The following is a 20,053-nucleotide window of genomic DNA, read 5'->3' on the forward strand; positions in this document are numbered from 1 at the left end:
GGCCCAAGGAATTAGCTTTAATGGTGTTATTTTGATATTTAACATAAAATTGTAATTAAAAAACAGCAGTGTTATCAATGAGTTCTCTGCTTTCTTGACAAACAAAATAAAAGAAAGTGGAGAGATGGTGGAAACTATAACTGCACAAAAGATACAAAGAAGGAATAATTAAACAAAGATTGAAAATATGTAAAGATAAAAGAAAGGATTTAGCAACACCAAAACTCTGAAATTTGTCCAATACACTGTAAAATCTTATAAGTTCCCAGAACTCAAAAAAACTATGCAAACTCGTTGCCTCAAAAAATTAAGTAAAGCTTTCTTAAGATGACTGTTTGGACAACTTATTAATCGCAAGTATACAGTACTAAGAATAACTTTATGTTTCTGACTGTGCAATAATAATTGTTTATCCACTGACAAACATTTCAAGTTCTACAAAATTAAAAAATAAACATGTTGTAACTTAAAAAAAAAAAAAAACACATTATGTTTTATCATCCATGAAATTTCTAGTACAACACTTACGTTAATATAACACTGTATGCAAGTATGATTCAAAAAGAATAATTAACAACGCTTCCTGTAATGGTGTTAAAATCATCTCAACTTTTATTTTCAAATGCAAAAAAGTATATCAGCCAACATACTGGATAATCAAAATAAAATGTATTTATTGTTTAGCCACAAGCACAGTATCTATTGTTTTGCATTCAAACACAGAAGCTTGGTATCTTCTAATATTTTAAGGGTGGCTTGTTTCCATGCATTACTGCCTGAATAACTGTCATGGATTTAACTGATCCAAATGTAAGTGCAGAAGAAAGTCTTTAACTTTCCTTCTCTTAAGTACAGTGGCAGTGGATGTGGGTTGGAGATTCAGTGATTTTGAACCTGCAGGCAATCTAAGATGAAAGTTATCCACATTACAATGCCAAAGCTGTTGTTGTTGTTTTTTTTTTTTGTTTTTTTTTAACTAATCTTAAGGTATCTTCAGGCTAATCATAGACAGTAGAAAGGATGGATAAAAAAACAAAAAAACAAAAAAAGTAATATTCCAGCAGTGAGGATGCCAGTAAAACAGCATAAAATAACAGAAATTTACTGTCATTTTAAATTCAGTCATTTTCCATAATTTAAAAATGGAAAACATCTCTATTTTTACTACACAGTAAATCAAAATACATTCCTCTAGCTTTAGATGCAATCTTGTGCTTTTTCATGTTAAATAAAGGGCATTTACCCTAAAATGATCAAATACTAGAATACAATTAATTAGCTTAAATCTGCAGCAAACCACTGTTATTACTTGGGTTTAATGTGGGATTTTATGTGAAAATTATTTATTTATTTATTTAATTATTAAATATAATAAATTGGTTAACTGCCCATAAAAATGATCGAAATACTGTCATAAAACCATTAACTGGATTTCTAATTACAATATTTTCAATGTTGATTGTGTTATGTTTATCTTTACTTAAAAATCTTGTTTATATAATAAATCTACATGCTAAATGACTATCTTAACAAACAAGAGAAGGTTCACACAATTTTTGCTATCTGTGAATGAATGACATCAGCTGCGCATCCTGAGAAGGCAGTAACTAAACATGGGCCACTGTAATGTAGGGTTGTTACCTTACAGTATAAAGCAGCTGTTGTTGTGATTTGGTGATAAAACTAAAATTGAATTGAAATGTAATTTTATATATTACCAATAAAGGTGACAAAATGATTTGTGAATAAGTATAGCTCTATGTAGAATAGATGTTTTTTTAGTTTTTAATTCAACCAACCCATCTGGAGAGCAGAATGCACAAACTTTGGACAAACTGCCCGAAATGCGCTGACAGAGGCATTTCAGGGATTCTGAGTCATTCTGTGCTCCAGATGGGTTAATTCCGTTAAAACTCTTAATCGCGTTAATCGTGATGATGGCGTTGACAGCCCTATTTCATATATTTAAAAGTAACAGAAAAATTCTGTTTAGTGTTATGGAAAATCAGCTAAATTACTATTTTACTTTCCAAAAAGCGTGATTATATCAGTCAAATGCGTAAAAGTGTTACACTTCCACTCAAACTGAACATGAGCAGTGAAAGTATACGGATGGACTGTTCATTTGGTCCCAGACTGGGACTGATATTTTTAGCGTTTCACTTCATCTGTGTGGCTCTCTCTTTTTTATTCTGTCCTTGTCGCCTTTTTTTTTAATTTGACCATCCATCTTGCGGCAGCTTGTTTAACATTATGTGTACAGAAGCAGGTAAATGTTGTGTGCCCAAGAGAAAGAGAACCAGAGAGAGAGGGAGAGAGTGGGGATGAGACATGGGTGTTCACATAAGTCTTTGAGGAAGTTGCACAGTTTGGTGAGAGGACACAGTCTACGACCTAGCTTTAGTGAAAGAGTCACTCCTGTTATGTGGATTCTGAGAGGAATATCAACTCACTCAAGAGTGCTACGGTTTTGCTCAGGTCATGTTTATTTACTGAATTCTTAATTCATTTTCTAAAGCGTTTTTCCCTAAAAACATAACTCGGTCATCTTGTGGTACAGGTTGGGAGCAGGGTTGCTAAACACACCTACCTGCAGACATTTAAGAAAGCATGCACAGCGAGGGAGTGACTCACTGCTGCAGGTGTAGGAGTCCTACTGTCACATTGCGTAGGTCATTAATGGACAGTGTTCACATATGACTCAAACTGTGTGTTCATAAATGTTTTATTCATTTTACACTCAGTCTGTTTGGTGACACATTAATTAGAGCTTAAATGTTTATTTATTAAAGGCTATTACTAAATGAAAAAGTAATTTGTGGTTAAAAATGACAGACGATTTACAGTTCATTACTGTGAAGGGACATAATGTAAACCTTTTGTAATAGCTTGGTATTTTGTTGGGTTTATGCTTCAAGATATTTGATTTGGTATTTAGCTTTTTATACATTTGGTTCTTCTCTGTTTGTAACTGCCGTTAGTGTCATGTGTGATGAATCACTCAAGTCGAGCTTTCTCGTCCTTCTTGTAGTTTTCTTGTGTATTTTTTGTGTTTCCTTGTGTTTGAAATGATTTCCTCTTGTATAGTGTTTTACTTGTTTTTTTAGACCCTGCCTTTTTGCTGGGCCCTTTGTTGCATTCTTCACTCTCCTGACTGATTAATTGAGCTTGACTATTGCCTGTTTTAGGTTAAAGATTAAGGTCTAAGTCTCTCCTACTGTGAATCAAGTTCAATACAGTCGGGCTTTTTTCTGCTTCTTTGACTAGACAGAACCTAAAACCCCAGCTGGAGATGACGGGTATCACAGCAGGGGTTATAAACTTTCTTTTCTGTTTAATTGTGCTTTCTGTTTCAGGTTCTGCGTACTGATAAAAGGGGCATTTCATGGGTCATATGACTCTTCTTCTACACCCCATGAAGGTCACTCAATCCAGGCAGAAACACTATCAGATGAAGAAAAAAATTCTGATTAAAAATCTATCAAAAGTATATAAAAATATGACAGTATGCAACATTGTTGGAGAGATTATTAAAATTATTAATCTTGTCATTTAGTGCACAGAGCAGTAAAATACAGATTTTAATTCAGTTCAATTAATTGGTTGCTGTGTGCACTCTCACTGCTGTTGTGTATTTCTAAGGCAATGGCTGCAGGTTTTGGAACTTAAACTGGACACATGTAAACAGTAAAGATTACCACCCTGTCACTGTCACAGGGATTCTAGATGTGTGTCCTGTGTTCTAGTAACAGCATATTTCACCAGTGCAAAGGAGACTAAGCTGCAGATTTGAATCAACAGTGAAAACATTTATACATTTTCTGACGCATTCATGTGACAACACGATGCATAGTTTGTGTTTCATTCAGTGGTATTAGTAAGATGGTAAATGGCCTGCATTTGTATAGCGCTTTTCTAGTCCATAGGACCCCAAAGCGCTTTACACTACATTCAGTCATTCACCCATTCACACACACACTGGTGATAGCAAGCTACATTGTAGCCACAGCTGCCCTGGGGCGCACTGATAGAGGCGAGGCTGCCGGACACAGGCGCCACCGGGCCCTCTGACCACCACCAGTAGGCAAACACGGGGTTAGTATCTTGCCCAAGGATATTTGGCATGCAGCCAGGATGCAGCCTGGGATCGAACCACCGACCTTCTGATTAGGGGCTGACCTGCTCTGCCACCTGAGCTACAGCCACCCACGGCTTATAAACTTGCACATCTAAAATGTATACTCCTGGGAGAGAATCTATATAGCATGCTGTAAATAAAAGAATCTGTGAATTAATGACTTTATACTCAAACTCTGAACTTAACCTGCTGCCGATCAGGCTATGTTGTCACCATCAGTTGCCACGGTGATTTAGAAAATCTTTTAGTAAAAAGAGAGCCACTTTCATGACACAGAAAACTCAGCTCAAGCTGGCTCACTAAGCCATTAATGACACTTTGTACAGTACATAGTGTCCATTATTTTGTGCTTATCTTTGGGTCCTCTCCTTCCACATGAACCTTTACACCTTTATGTGAACAGTAAAGGTTCAGTAAAGGTTAATGCTAATGCTGCAAAAGGGTTTGTTCATTTTTGTTTAACATATTGAAATTGGGCTGTTTGCTCCGGCAGTCTCATTTGCTGACTTACACAGCAGAACATTCTGCACCAGCTCGGGACAGAAATCTCACCATCCTCACACACATAGTGCTGGAAATACAGTCCCCACTGGTACTCGCACCAAAACTGTCATTTGGGTTATTATCCTGCAGAATAAGTGGAGTGAACGATTCTGTCCTGAGGAGTCGAGATTCAAATCTGCGATGTCATACTGATCTACAGCGTGGAACCACTCTGTTGGCAGTGAATAGAAAGCTGACTTGGTGAATCGCAAATTACCTCCTCCCAGTCTAAGAAAGTCATCCTGAATCTTGTCACAGTGACCTTTCTACATTTTACAATTTATTCTCTGCAGAGTTTTACATCCACATAACAAATTCATATTAAGGAAGAGGGCAAATCACTCCTTGTTTCTGCAAAGCAGGTAGTATATTTTACCTTCTCTCCTATAGTTTCATATTTTAGAGCTCCATTTCACTTCTGTTGTCCTTTAAGTTCCCTGGCAGAGCCCCGAGGGCCAAGAAAAGCAAGACTGAATGCCTTTTTATTCCCTCCTCGTCACTGATTAACAGAGCTCTTGGTATAAAGATTGGCAAGCAGCTTTATTTTCTTCACACTTGGCCTGAATAGAGTGATCATCATAGCTTTCATCAAAATCAGGCCCTATTCACCCAGAATTGCACATAAGAAGTACCCAGCACTCACTGGAAACAGCACTTACAGTTGTGTGAAGGGAATAGTGAAGGATGATTTTGTGGCAAATCTAATTTATTCTTCTTGGATGTGCGAAATGTGATTTGAAATTGAATGCTAACTGATCTCTGCTGTATTACAGGTTTCCTGTTGGAGCAATGGGAAACAACTCAAACCAATTGTAATATTGCCACTAGATGTCAATGTGATCCCAAGGGACTTGTGGTTCACTTCCAATACTGGAGGTTTTGGGTCTGTGCCTTCAGCCCCATGAAGTCCTGGGCAGAAGTGGAACTGTTATCATAGAATGGGAATGAAATCTGTGGAGTGGCAGCTGGGTTTCTTAGGGTCTCACCAGTAAATGGCAGGAAACTGCACTCAAATTGCTTAAACAGGGGGAAAGATGATAAAGGAGTCAATGAGAATCAGATTCATGATGAAGGCTTGAAGAAACCTGGTTTTAAAGCCATTTAAAAGTTTTGGTCCTCTGGGGAACCATAGCAAACAATACATATAATAATACCATAGAACTTCTACACACTCAAGATCTGCACTGTCCATACTTCGAGGTTTATAGAGGTGCTCGACGAGCTGTAGACTAAAAATGTCCAATATATAATTTCTTCACACCAGGCATGCAACAGAGCAGCAGCAGAGTAACAACGTCCCAACATGTTCTACAATGCGGCTTTGTCCTGCGCCTCCTGCTTCTAAAATATAAATATCACACTTTTGCAAGACGGTTCACTTTCAAGTTGCATTTGCAACAAAGGGTCTTCAAGCAGATTGGCATTTTCTGTATGTATTGTTTCAGTTCTGAACATAACTTTAGTGTTAGAATTATATATCTCACCTCCTAATTTTTATTATCCATAATGATACATTCACACCAAATGCTAAACTAGGCCTTTGCAAGTTAAAATATTAAAATTTAAAAATAACAATTTTGCAACGCATTGCATTGGAAATCAGACTCTGCCAACAATCAGAAAAGAAAGAAAAGCTTATTGATGCCTTTTCAGGGGAGCTGGAGCAGAGTGATTCAACTTTGCTTTTATACAGACTGGAATAATGGAAATAAAGGAAAGCGCTTTGAGGATGAGATAAATTGTAGGAATTTATGGAAAGTTGTGAAAATATGTTACTATAACCTGATTCCAGGTATCACGACCCTCTGCAGTTTGCATATAAACCAAATCTCGGAGTGTATGATGGACCAAAAGAATAAAGAGCTTACTTCTATCTAGACAGTCATGTCTCCACGGTCATAACCACTTTTTTTTATTTCTCGAAAGCATTTCCCATTATTCGGCCATTAACACAGAGAAAGAAGCTACAGGAAATATCAGTAAACACAACTCAAGGACTACTGACTAGCTTACAGGTTGCAGGATGTGAGACTCAACAGTGCTGACTTGGTCATCTGCAGTTCTGGAGCTCCAATAGGACTATGCTGTCCAAATACCTGTTCACCTTTTACACCTCTGACTTTCAATCCGACTCCAGGTCTTACCACCTGCAGAAATACTTGATGCTAAGAATTCTGTAGTGGTTGGAATGGTTTTTGCCAGCCAGTTAGTGAATGCACATTTTCCCTAGCAACATGAGTTTTCCAGGATCTCAGTGCAATAGAGATTTGATTATTTGATTTTTCAGAAAACAAGCTACCACAATGCCAATGTGAACAGAAAGGTGTTAACTGAAAGAGCTGTCAAACCATAAAACACGGTCAAATCTGTTCAAAAGTTATTCTCAGAAAGCTGCTGGGTGCTCCCTTTACATTACTCATAGTCATTTGATCTGTTCTGGAGGAAACAAAAGCTGCTTACTTGGTTTTAACTATTAAGTTTGCTGCTCAAAGTGCTACAGATTTCAGTTTTCATTGCTAGAAAGGGATTTTGTTAAAAATGACAGCAGTCAGTATTCTCAACACATTCTCAGATTCTAACTCTCCTACACTCAAGTTCTACACAGATGTTCCTACTCTGAGTTCTCAGAGTTGCATGTCCTGGTCTTAAGCTTGGGTATTAATGTAAATGCCAAAATGAATCCCATTTATCTCAGCTGTACTGTGGTGGAGGCAAAAGCTTCTCTGAGATCAAAATTGTCAGAACATAAAACCATGAATGTGGAAAAAACATAATGAGGACTTTTTTTTCACATTTTCATGACTTGTTCCTTTAAAATGGGCACCATAACAACAAAATATGATACTGGGGAACTTGTACACATAATAAATATGTACACTTGCTTTAATTTAATGGACAAATGCACAACAAATGTCACAGGAATCTGAATATTCCTTTAAAGAAAGTGTTTTAAGCACTTCTGTTAAAATGTACAGACGGTTTCTCACAGTCAGCTTTTAAAGAAAGCATTTTAAATTGCATTTATTTCATTGCAGTGTGTAGTGATCCAGTGGAGTGGCTGTAGCTCAGGTGGTAGAGGAGGTCACCTACGCCAGTCTGCATGCCAAATATCCTTGGGCAAGATGCTATCCGATGGATGCTCTCTGATACAGCCATCAAATGTTAGATAGGAAGCGCTTATAGTACTTGTGTGAATGTACAAGTTGTGTAGAGTGCTCTGATATAGCAGAAAAGCTCTAAATAGGAACCAGTGCATTTGCAGACTCTGCTTTAGTTTCTGGGCAAACACTTAAATTGGTCATTTGTGCAAATCTATTAGTTTATAATACCAGAAAGTCTCTGGTAGTGCTTTTGAAATGTCTTTCGGAGATGAATCACCGGCATTTTATTTTGGTCACAATACTGGTGAGTGCCAGAGCTGCAGGTTTTCAAGGATACACCAAACAATTTAAAGGATCTCTGACGTGGAACAAGACAGCTCTGTGAAATTATCCCCAGCAAGCACCAGGCTTCTCATTAAAGCCTCAGGCTGAACACTATCAGCTGCTTTTATTTCATAAAGTGAAGACAGTGAGTAGCAGACAATGTGTCATGGCTCAGCTGAATATATGTACTGGTAAGCTATTCCACCAAATATCTTGACAACCGTGTATGGATTTCACACCACAGATGGACCTGACATCACACATTTTGAATATGATGGAAGCAACACAAAAAAGTAAGGACCAAGTGGTCCTAAAAAGAAACATCTCGCAACTAATATATGGCATGGTGTAGTAATTCTGTTATTTGGAAACAACTCAGTAATATTATTTCATATAAAAAGCACATCTCAGAGAGGCAGCTTCTCAGCAATTTCAAAATAACGTTTCTAAATGTAAAATTGTGAAAACTTATCTAATCTTCTACAATGCAGCATATCATCAATGCATTCTGAGAATCTGGAGAAATCTCGGGGCGTAAGAGAAAAGGATGAAAGTCCACATTGGATGCTTGTGACTTTCAGGTCCTCAGACGACACCTTCTTAAAAAGGGTGTGATTCTTTCATGGAAGTCGCTGCATGGCCTCACGAACACTTCCAGAAATTACTGTCAGTGAAAACAGGTCACTGTGCCATCCACAAATGCAAGTTAAAGCTTTGTCTTCAAGTCGCCTTCTCTGGGGTAAGGATCATTTAAAACAGACTGAGGCAAAGTGAAAAATGTGACATTTTAAATTCTTTTTAGAAAACATGGACACCACATCCTTCAGAATAAAGAGCATCCAGCTTGTTATCAGCACTCAGTCCAAAATGCTAAACCATATACTGCATCTATGACAGCAGCAGAGGCTCTGTGGTGAAAGAGTGGGTACTGAAATGTCCTGCCTTCACACCACTTCATTTCTTGCCCTCAAGAAATGTGGACAGTGTGTAGCAGTGGAGGCCTGATTCAAACCTCTTGGTTTTTAACATTTGTTACTGTTAGAGAGCTGTCTGGTAGGACTCCAGCGTTTAAATATCAAACAACTGGCTAAAATGGATCTCCTCATAGACGTGAATGAAACTGAGAGGTGGTTACACTTGAGCAGATGAGCTGTTCTACTTGTTGCACCATTTTCTGATATCATGAATCCCATTATGTCGCCTTTGGGGATTTTCTTGTCTCAGTGTTGTGTGTGCCAAATTTTGTTTTTTGAATTTCTTATTGCTTTTGCCTGGATGGCATATCTGTTTGAAGCTGGTGTGAAATGTTTAGAGATTTCTTAGATTGCGGTTCACTGGCTGGACTTTTAGGTTCTGATTCCATGCCTACAGGGAACAGAAGGCTGTGTTTTGCTTCACTGTGGCACTGGAATGAAACTGTTTCCAAAGATTGCTACAATGCAAAGCTTGAAGGATATGCATATAAAGAGATTCTTTTACAGCTTGAAAAATACTTTGTACTGGAGCTGCAGAGTTGTGCTCCAGCAACAGACTGATTTTTCAAAGTCAAACTCATTTCTAGTTGATGTAACCAAGTAGAATATGGCCACTGAGCTGTCAGATCTTTATACATGCCTCGAAATCACCTAGTCTGACTGGTACACCAGATAACTACAACAGAATGCTTAATAATGTTCTCAGCAGGCATTAGTTTGATGCATGTGAGTCACAGAGCTGATTAGTTACAGCAGAAGTATCATTCAGCTCAATGTTTCTGTGACAACTCTATTAAAGCTCCAGCTTTGAGTACGCAGGACACACCACAGGCCTTGTATCAGAACTGACGGACAGAGTCAACATTCATAATGGCAATGTAAGAAAAAGACACTTGTCTGGAGAGTAAATGAGCAGCAGCACAGCATGCTGCTCAACTTGCTGAATAGAGAATGAAGGAAAAATGAGGCAGTCCACTGCTGACAAGACTGGCAAGCGAAGACAAGTCGGAGTAGCTCCAGAGAGCAGATTAATGCCTGGATGTAGAGCTTATGTTGGCCAATTTAGCTTCAGTACTTTCTGTAAAGAAGCTTCCACCTTCGACAATTATTTTCAGTAAGTGCTAACGTCTCAGCCACTACACATGTAGCAGGATGCTGCGTGTGTAGCTAATACGTCACGTTTACATATTGTAGGTTGCCACAAGTGCACAGTAGTGAACAGAGGTGCTTTTAGACAAACAGCAATGTCATACAGGCCTAGACACACTGATGTTTTCTGAATAGTTGCTGGTAGTCGTCGTGAATGTATGCCTTCAAAGTAAAACTTGTGCCTTGCTACAGCACCAAACACCTTTCAACCTTTACTTTGAAGATGAATGGTCTCGTTTTCCAAGTTTCATCATACTTTTCAGTTTCCCTACTGCTCTCGAAACAGCAGACTTCCATGTCTTCCATGTAATGGACATTTTCTGTGCTGGGCAACTACCAACCACTCACAAACCAGTCAGAGAATGCACCTCGCCTCAGTGAGCTGTGCTTGCTGACCAGTCTGTAGCCAAAGCCAATGAGGAAATGAAGAAAAGACTCGAGTTCCACTGACAACTTCAGGCCAAAGAATTAAAGCAAGACCACATTTATTCAGGGATTTTCCTCTCACACAGAGTGACGTCTTGTCTGTAGCAACTGTGTTGCTGTCATTCTGCAATCATGTGTAACCTCTTATGTTTGTATTATAGTTTTACCATCCTTTGTGAAGTACATTCATCTGTATTTGTCATTGGCGAACGCTGCCAATACCACCCCTTTACATGTATTGAAAACCCTGGGTTATCACTGATAACCAATGTTACCCTAGCAATTAGGATGACTGCAAGTGAATCTAGATATGCAAATATGCAGAGCCCAGGCATATAATACAGGACATGTCCGGTATGACTAAGACAAAAAATATAATCAAGTGATCTTGAAGTCAATCATAAGGAGAAATACAACAAAAGTAGAAATATGAATGAATGAGTTTAATTCACCCAGATTTATAAATTAGAAACAAAATTTTAAAAAAAAGAAAAGAAAAAAAAAGCAAGTTTGGAAGTAGTAACAAACACTGTAGAGCACATCTATAACAAGGTAGAAAAGTACACAATTCTCACTTCACTTTCAGGCTTCAACACAGCTCTGGCAAGACTCAATGTTTTAGTGCAGCACATAAACAGAGCATTGTAGAAAACTAGGTTTTGTAAACATCCATGATGATGATCAAGATTATAGAAGGAAATGTAACAAAACAGAAGTACAACAGAAACAAGATCTTAATATATTAAAATTTGTGCTTCTGTTAACCACAATCACGACAACACTGGATCAACAGGTAAATAATACAGTCAAGGAAGCACTCTTTGAATTTAATAAAATACCCTCCACTGTAATAACTTACATACATTCATTAACTCCATTGGTCATTTGACAGTCTGTTGAATTGCTAAGGAGTAGTTACAGAACCAAACTGAAACATACATCGACTCTTCAGGACACTGTTAGATTACAATAAATGTCTGAACATAACTTTTGCTGAAACAAGCTTTAATGAGGTTTGGGATCAGCGCAAAAAAAAAAAAAAAAAAATAATATATATATATATATTATTACAGGCATTAATGAAATACTTAACACTATGGAGCTGACAGGAATACATGGCTCACAGTCAGATAAGAAAAACGACTGAATTCTGTCAGTTTGGAATAAGTTAGTTCAAGCAGGCATATTTACCTCAAGAGCTCACGCTACAGTCTAGTAAGATGTGCTTACTGAAACAGCAGCAGCTTCAACAACATACACACTTTGAGGTGTCCAAGTTTGTTTTGTTCCTATTCTGACCACTACTAGTTTGAGACAATTACATAGTCTCCCCCTACAAAAGCAGGAAGTGACCGCCGTCCACAGCCTTCTGGTGGATCGTCTCAGCAGTTCGCCTTTGGTTCAGGATATTCAAAGCCTGCAGCAGGTCATTTAAGCTCGCTCCTTTACCTTCTTTCTCCACCCAAATATGCAGCAGTTCATGGATCCTGTCTTCATAGGGAAGGTTCTCTTTGCTTTTGATGACATTGTCACTAATTTCAAGCTGACGGAAAAACCTCTTGTGATAGTTCACATCTAGTTCTTCAAAATATTCAAAGCACTTCCTGAGAGACTCTTCACCTGCAAAAAACAAACAACAACCTTCACTCCATCACATTAACGCCTTGTGCTGATAACACTGATAAACATTTTGACAGCCAACTGGACTGCAATTAAAAGCAGCGTGGTGGCATGAAAGCTTGGAAGCTTTATCTAATGTTGTGTTTAACAGCAGGTGCTTGTGTGTTATGCAGTGGGTGAGATCAGGAATAAAAGTCAAAATACTTTACCATTCACAGGAACAAGCTTGGGAAGTGGCACCTCTTCCTAAATGAAACAAAAGCAAACAGGCATTAACATATAAAAAGTCAGAAATTGTAAGACCTGCTAAATCAAAAGCATGTCTTATTTATAAGCAGGTGAATGAAATGAAAGGAAAAGCATTTATCTAAAAGATCTTACACAATACAGTGATGCATTTTCCTGTCAGTGCGGATGGAAAATGAAAGGAGACACGAGATAGCGAGACTGATAAGGAGCATTCCCTGTTAATCTTCAGGTGTTTGAAGGACCAGGTGACTCATTAAGTTTCCACTAACACAATAACAGCAGCCTGAGACACTGAAGATCAAATGTTAAAGGTAATTCTTAAACCGAGAGTCACAGGATTCTTATACGGCTCCTGATTGTTGAGAGAATTTGCTCCAACATACTGGAGTGCAGTATGGAAGAAGCAAGTCACTGAGGTTTATCCATGACTGCAGACCTGTCCCTCTGCAACTGGGAGCAGGTAGGATTCTGAGGCTCTTTCTGTCATGTAAGGAGTCGTGTGTAGCATGAAAATCAAAGTGGGTAAACTGGAACATGAGGACAGACAGTAAGACAGCGGAGGCTGTTAGAGCAGCAGAGCATTAGTTAATAGCAGCAAACAAGACAAGAAGCAAGGATGAAGCAGGCGATGAGATGAGCTGCAGCTCTCACCCTCCTGTGAAGCTGCGCTGAAACCACAGGGCTGGCTTGAGGGGCAGGTGTGAGCGCGTCTGTTAGGCTGTGCTGGGAGTTACTGGCTGAGCTGTTGAGGCTTGGACTGAGAATTTGACGCTCATCCTCAGCAATGTTGGGGGATTTAACTCTCACCAGATGCTGGGACAGGATTAGATTTGTGCTGGTTGGTCTTTGAGTGTCCTTATCCTCAGGAGTCTGGATGGCAGTGTATTGCTGAAGAACATGTTAAGAGAGTCTCTGTCATTTAAGTTACCTTGGGAAAGCCATTTCCATTCAGCTCATCGCCATGTTTGGCTAATTTTGTACATTAATGGAAAACATGAGTCACTCACCTGTTCTGCTTTGCTCCTGTCAGACCGATTTCTCTGAGAGCCTGAGGAAAGAATGTGAAGAGAATTATGCAACTTCCAAGAATTCACAACTTTCCAACACAAAGTTATTTAATTTTTGTCTGAGCTCAAATTTCATCAACTGAGCAGAACCTGCTGCTGCTGCTCTGCATCAGTTCTAGCAGTGTGCAGCCTCTCCTGGACACTGTGTGTCACTGAGGATTTTCATCAGTCGGCCGGAAAGCCTGCCCAGCAGTTCCAGTTTGTGTTGGACCCGGCCCAGTTTACCAGCAGCATGGTCAACAGCACAAACTGGGAAAAGCATCTTCACGTGGCTCAGTCCAATTGGAAAAGTACTTTAGTGAACTCGCCAACAGCAGCCCACCTCTATGCGAGGCCTGCATGGTAATGATATACACCCCAACAGACTGCGGTTAACATGTTTGCTGAGAGGGCGTACTTGATAATTAGGCTTTAATCAGTTACACCTGATCCCAACATAGTCAGCATGTTGTGTTAGCAGCTCATCTGCTGCTCTTAGATCATCACACCTGAAACTGCACGTCCATTGTAACAGGTTTCTGCACACATGTATATCCTCTATCACGCCGTCTGGTGTCTCAACTTATACTTAATAGCTTTTCAGTCTTTCAACACTGTTCCACATGTGATGAACAGTCCCACAATTATCCAGAACTGTTAATTTTCTTACCATGTTTTACTCATTTCATGTGCCATTTGAAAATCTCATCTGCTCTAAACAGTCTGATTACAGGAGAGTTTGGCCTTGTGCAGTCAAAATATCCCATCCTGTGAGAAGCTCTTATCTTGCTCTCAAAGATGGCATACGGACAGCATTGTGGGAAAATGCGTCATTGATAAGACTTTACTAACAGGGTTCCCAAAACAATGCTGTGAAGGTCAGAGAGGGAATCCAGAAATGTTGAGTGGAACTTTATTTTCAGTCATTCGGTTGCAGCAGGTGTGTCTCAGCATTTATTAGCGTATGCTTATGTGTCAGACTGACTGCAGAGGCCAGCGGGCTCAAGATCTGTGTTAATGAGAGCCAGGCCTCAACAAGTGCATGAAAATATTGTGGCAGCATCAATTTAATATCAGCAGTTCATCTGTTTGTGGTGTGAAGAAAAACAAAGTACAAGTCCTTCCCACAGCATTGACACCTGTCAGAGCAATAACACTGCAAAGCTGTATCACTACACACACAAGACCAAAATTTTAAACAGTTCGAGCATCTGCTTTAAGTGCTTGGAGCCTACAACACTGCTCCTGCTGACAGCGATCAGAGCTGAAATAACAAGTGAATTTGTTTAAGAGTGATCAGGAACCATCTAGACAATAGGTTGAAATGAATATTTTTCAAGCAAAAAACCAAAAAAACAAAACCAAAAAAAACACACACAACAACAAAAAAAAAAAAACCCAAAACACAACAACCCACCCCTACATTTTGATGATTTGCTGCTCTATGTCATGCCCCAAGACCACACCTGGCCAGGTTGGTGACTTCTGTGACACCAGGAATGTGGAGGTGGAGCATTTAGTTTACATTGGGGCATTTGTAAAATTGATGTCTATACTGTTCTGGACAGCTTAAAAATCATCAGGCCTTCACTTCGGCAATGCTGAGCAGATAATACTTCTGATACAGCTGGTCAAAAGCATTTTCTTGAGTGGACACGGCCAGCTGCAGTGGCCACCAGAACATCACACAACTGTGTAGTTGCCACACGTTCAGACGAGCAGCAGAAGCATTAGCTCCAGTCACAGAAGTACTAACCCTACTACAAAAGATACAAACTATGGCATGTGTATCTTTATCGTTTAGGTTTGTTTACCCCATTATAATGCGAAAACTATCCATCCTCCCCAGCTAACACAGACAAAATGTGAAGGACTCAATGAACAGGTCGACAGCCTATCAGAGCACTAACAAACTTTTGCATCAAGGTGATTTTAATATTAGGATCCAACATCTGTATAAGAACAACGTACCCATTTTACGTCTCCTCTTGTAGAAAAATATCCCAGCAAATGTTATGGCAGCGAGGACACACAGCACCACCACAACCACCACCACAGTGATACCTGTTTAAGAAAAACAAAACAAAAAAACATAAGAGACAGTCATTGGCCATTTACAGACCCCCCCCCCCCCCAAAGAGATTCATGGCTTGAATCAATGTACAGTGCGAGTGAATCTCTGATATCATTTGTTTCTGGCCTGGAAAATCTGACTTTGTAAATATACATTTATCCCAGTGTAACAAAAAGTCTTGCATGCATCTGCCAGAGTAGTGTACCTGGATCAGAGCCAGATTTGTTCTGGATCTTCTTGCACTCCATGTTGGAGGTTGATGTGCAGTTCCTCACTTTCTCTTCATCCTCTGCACACCTAGTTAGGAGAGAAGCAAAATAAATCGAAAGGTTTAAAGACCTAAATGTCAGTCTTCTTCCCGCTGCTCCCTTTAGGAGTCACCAGAGTGGACAATCTGCATCTAGCATCGTCTTCTGTCACACCAACCCTCTTCCTCTTTTCCTCCTGCCTGGCAGCTTCACATTCAACACCCACTATATCCACTCCCTCCTTATACTTGTGTCTTTACTGATTTTGAATAATTTGCAGACACTTACCGTGAACACTTCAAGCACACCTCACATGCTTGGTTAGGATCACAAAATCTCCCTGGTTTGCACTGACATTTAGTGTCTTCAGTGTGAGTGCATGCGCTTACAATTTCCTCATCTGAGAGAGTAACATGAAAGAGACCTTGTTTAGTCAGAGTTTATGCTCTGAGCACGCCGACTACAAGAACAATCAATAGTGAACCTTTTCATTCTGATCGATGGTATAAAGCCGTCAAGCAGAATTACCTGGGCGACACCGTGTGCACTTCAAGCAGAACTTCAGTCGGTTGTCATGCTTCATGTATGTATCGTAGTCACACTCCTCACACTGCCCCCTCTCTCCATCTACACTGCAGGGTGATTTCACATATGTGCCTAGAGCACACACACACACGCACGCACGCACGCACGCACGCACTTTATAAGTCTCCGTCAACTGAACATGTGACTCTACCTAAATAAGGCCATTTCATGTGGCTTTTGATGGCTTACTGGTTTGAAATTATTACAGAAGTTCAGTTTCATGAGACTTACCAGCTTTACAATTCAAACAACAGAGGTTGCCGTGTTCGTACTGATCTGCCGGGCAGTTGGCCTGCCGCCGTGCTCTGCCGTTTCCCACTTTAAGACCAGCCTGTGGGTATGCTGTGGTGGATTTGAGGAGAACGACCAGGACAGGCACAAAAACCTTTGGATTTGGATGTGGGGTTTAAAAAAAAATAACAACAAATAAATGGAAGTCAGAGTGGTGAATAAACAGGTTTTTTTTTAAAAAGAGTCCCTAAACAGGCAGGTGGGGTGATGTTTGGTTACATTAAGGTGCCAAAACTAGTTATGATCAGACAAGAATGGGAAACTGGGATAAAACATGGTGACTTATGAGCAAAAACCTGCTTCGTTATAGTCATGAAACTACCTTAAGTAAAAATATGAAGTGCACCGCTTTCATCTTTTTTTTCCATGTTTTGACTTAAGAGATTCCAAATTGATTATATTAAAGAACTCATTTTATGGGTTTTACAGAAACATAATCTCTGATTATATGTTTTGGCTAACTGAAAACATTTTCACTACAAACATAAGTATATAAGCCATTATTCTTTGGAAGCTTTCTTGTATGATGATGTGAGTCAGATTAGGTCACATTTAAGAACACGCCACTTCACTCTGAAAGCAAATAAACAAGTCAGTGCTGCACAGGTGGGTGGGGGAGAAGGGGATTTCCTTCCAACACTCCTTGAACTAAGCCTGGTGGATTCAGTATTAAGAAAGTGTACCAAAGTATCCGAGCTGATTTATTCTTTCTTAATATTGAGCAACAGGTTTTAAATAACAGGAAACGTGATCCACAAACAGTGTGTCCTAATATGGCCAACACTTTGCAGGAATAACCAAATAAGGAAATCACACCCATGATTTCGTAACACCATCAGGTGCCCTAGTTACTGTGAGGGCATCTCCCAGGAGACATGGAGAGACAGACAAACACTCACCTGTGTGTGAAAGTACCAGTTATAAGAATTTTAATCCCCTGCCTTCACTGGAAAGTAGAAATGGCGTGCTTAAGCATATTTAATAGTACTTTGGAAAGGAAAAAAAAACCCTAAAGAGACCTTGTTTATACACAAAGACATACAGAAGAGTTTAATTTTTTTTTTTTTAAGAAAAAGTTTATATTTCCAATACCTGTTTCTACTGGGTGTCCGACTCTATAAAGTAGCACTATGTCGATGGAAGTGATCTCTGACGTAATGCAAACCATCATTTCCCTCGCTTTATGCACATAATCAAACATATTAGAAAATATTGAATCAAAATAAAACTTTTAGGCAGCTCAAAATCAAGCCGAAAGCTATACAAAAGGCTCAAACAATAAGGCCAGGCCATTTTTATCCGGAGTTTACCAATAGGATCTTTGCGAAAATTAAAGACATTTAAAATGTACACGCTCTTAAAGTTAGGCGCAACATAGCGCCCGGTACACAGGAAAACACGCGCTGTGGAGTAACGTGTATTCTTTTTATTCAGTGATCAGTCGCCGATGACAGTCAACCACAAACTGTCGACTAGTTTCAGTGCAGTGTCTCAGGTGGGGAAAACAGAAATAAAGTGACTTTTTGGTGAGCCCACGAGGAATTTCACACCTGAGTTCACACAGCGCCTTGTGACACTTTCGACACATAAATGCGACATCTTGCGCAAACCAGTAAACCGGAAAATTGCCAGAGGTCTCTCATTTTTATTTACAGTCAACGGGAGGCTAAACTTTGGTTCGACAACCCCTGACAATTCTAGTCACTTCGGTCCTCAATAAACAAATCAAAACAACAACAAAAAAACCCTTAAAAGTTTACATAATTAACTTTTTATTAAGTTAATAGCTTAACATAAATATTAGAATTGCCCCGCGGTTGTCGCGAAACATTAAAAGCACTGTTATTACTTTGAAGGATCTCCATTTTTAAAAATGAGTCACAAGGAAGCTGTTTACAGAAACTTCACGCTGACTGACTGACGCCGGTACAACACCGGTCCGTGAAACCACAGCAAGCTTTGTAGATGTTTAAAAAGACAACATGACTTACCACAAACATAGGAACGTGCTTCATCTTCTACTAAAAATGTCGGCCTCCACAGACTTCCAATTATTCCACGGTAACTCAGAGCAAATCGATTTAGATTTACCACCGTAGCGTCCTGTAGGCTACTGTCTCAAAAGTTTAACTCAGGTGTGAGACGGCTCTGAATTAATGACGTAGCTGACAGGCGGGGCCAAAGTACAAAGCAGCCCAGTCTCAGCTCACAAACAGGAGGCGACAAAAACAGCCCCACTGATAAAGTCAGTCTTTACTCCAAGCGGCCTATATGGCACAAGAAGTAATGATAATAAAATATGTGTATTTTTTATTAGTATAATTTAAATCATCTTCAGCTGCAACGTTATCAATGATTATCAATAATTATTAGCGAGCATTGTAGATGATGTAGAAGATTTTGTACTGACCCCCAGCTGACGTCACCTGTGCCATCTTAGTGCTAAGTTTCTGGAAGAGCAGCTGGCTGTTTAGGTTCAGAGTAAGGCTGGGTTTAAAACGGTGGCGTTAAAACGCCCTGTGGACAAACGTCTCCCCGTCGGCTGCTCAGAACAAATATTGACCAGAGTGTTTCACAGACGATAAGGCGTCTATTTAAATTAAAAAACACAATTCAGTCTCATTAGGCCCCGGGGATGGAAAAACAAAAAACACAAAAACCCAAGACATAACACTGGACTTTTTCCTCAAGCTATTACGGTTATTTCAATTTCGCATATTTGGGATATTAACCCCGCCCCTCCTCTTTTCTTGGTCTTCTTTTTCTTCTTTTTAAGCTATAATTCATTTAAATGAAATTATTAAAATGTAACGTGGTTGCAAGCAGACACTGCTTTCATGTAAGAGGCCTTATGACTGATTACTGAGAATACTGATTTAATATATGGTGAAATTATTCTATTAGAATCAGAATCAGAATACTTTATTGATCCCTGGGGGAAATAATTCCTGGGGAAACTATTAAAGAGTGCTTTTAATCTCAGCCTCTGTTAAGGAATATTTTTTGAATGCAGTAGTATAAAATAACACGCAATGGCAAATTATTATCAGTACAACTTCAAAAATGCTGTACTTTTGCTCAGGGGTTAAGCAAACATAGTTTGCCATCTCTGGGTGTGAACATTTATACTGAAAACAGTTTTAAAGTTAAGGTGAGAAAACGAACAAACAAAAACAGTTGCACGCTGAGTAAATCATGACTAAACTCACAAATACTGCACATGATTCACATGAGGAAACACAAGTGTAGTTTTGTGGCTACACCTTATCACATTGGTAACATACG

General features: G+C 39.3%; 1 protein-coding gene across 2 annotated transcripts; it reads right to left on the reverse strand.

Annotated features, from left to right (window-relative positions):
* Positions 1–10,697: 10,697 nt before the first annotated feature.
* On the reverse strand, positions 10,698–18,988 carry hdr (hematopoietic death receptor). Of its 2 annotated transcripts, none has more exons than XM_004565810.6 (10): positions 18,760–18,988; positions 16,709–16,862; positions 16,421–16,549; positions 16,181–16,292; positions 15,850–15,941; positions 15,542–15,634; positions 13,532–13,572; positions 13,332–13,412; positions 12,485–12,521; positions 10,698–12,275 (listed from the first exon to the last, which is right to left on the reverse strand). In XM_004565810.6, the coding sequence occupies exons 1-10, from the start codon at positions 18,781–18,783 to the stop codon at positions 11,989–11,991; spliced, it is 1,050 nt and encodes a 349-aa protein (XP_004565867.2). In that variant the 5' UTR covers positions 18,784–18,988; the 3' UTR covers positions 10,698–11,988. The 2 variants fall into 2 exon arrangements, with proteins under 2 accessions (XP_004565867.2, XP_004565865.2); XM_004565808.6 differs by having other exon boundaries at positions 13,176–13,412; positions 18,760–18,983.
* Positions 18,989–20,053: the final 1,065 nt, after the last annotated feature.

Source organism: Maylandia zebra, linkage group LG12, assembly GCF_041146795.1.
Source record: "Maylandia zebra isolate NMK-2024a linkage group LG12, Mzebra_GT3a, whole genome shotgun sequence".
NCBI classification, from domain to species: Eukaryota; Metazoa; Chordata; class Actinopteri; order Cichliformes; family Cichlidae; genus Maylandia; species Maylandia zebra.

Excerpts from the sequence above, each read along its gene's own strand:
- hdr (XM_004565808.6), bottom strand. The coding sequence starts at position 18,783 with ATGAAGCACGTTCCTATGTTTGTG. Across the intron at positions 16,863-18,759 it reads AGCACGTTCCTATGTTTGTG|GTTTTTGTGCCTGTCCTGGT; the intron begins GTAAGTCATGTT and ends CCAAATCCAAAG. Across the intron at positions 15,942-16,180 it reads GTGTGCTTGAAGTGTTCACG|GTGTGCAGAGGATGAAGAGA; the intron begins GTAAGTGTCTGC and ends TCTCCTAACTAG.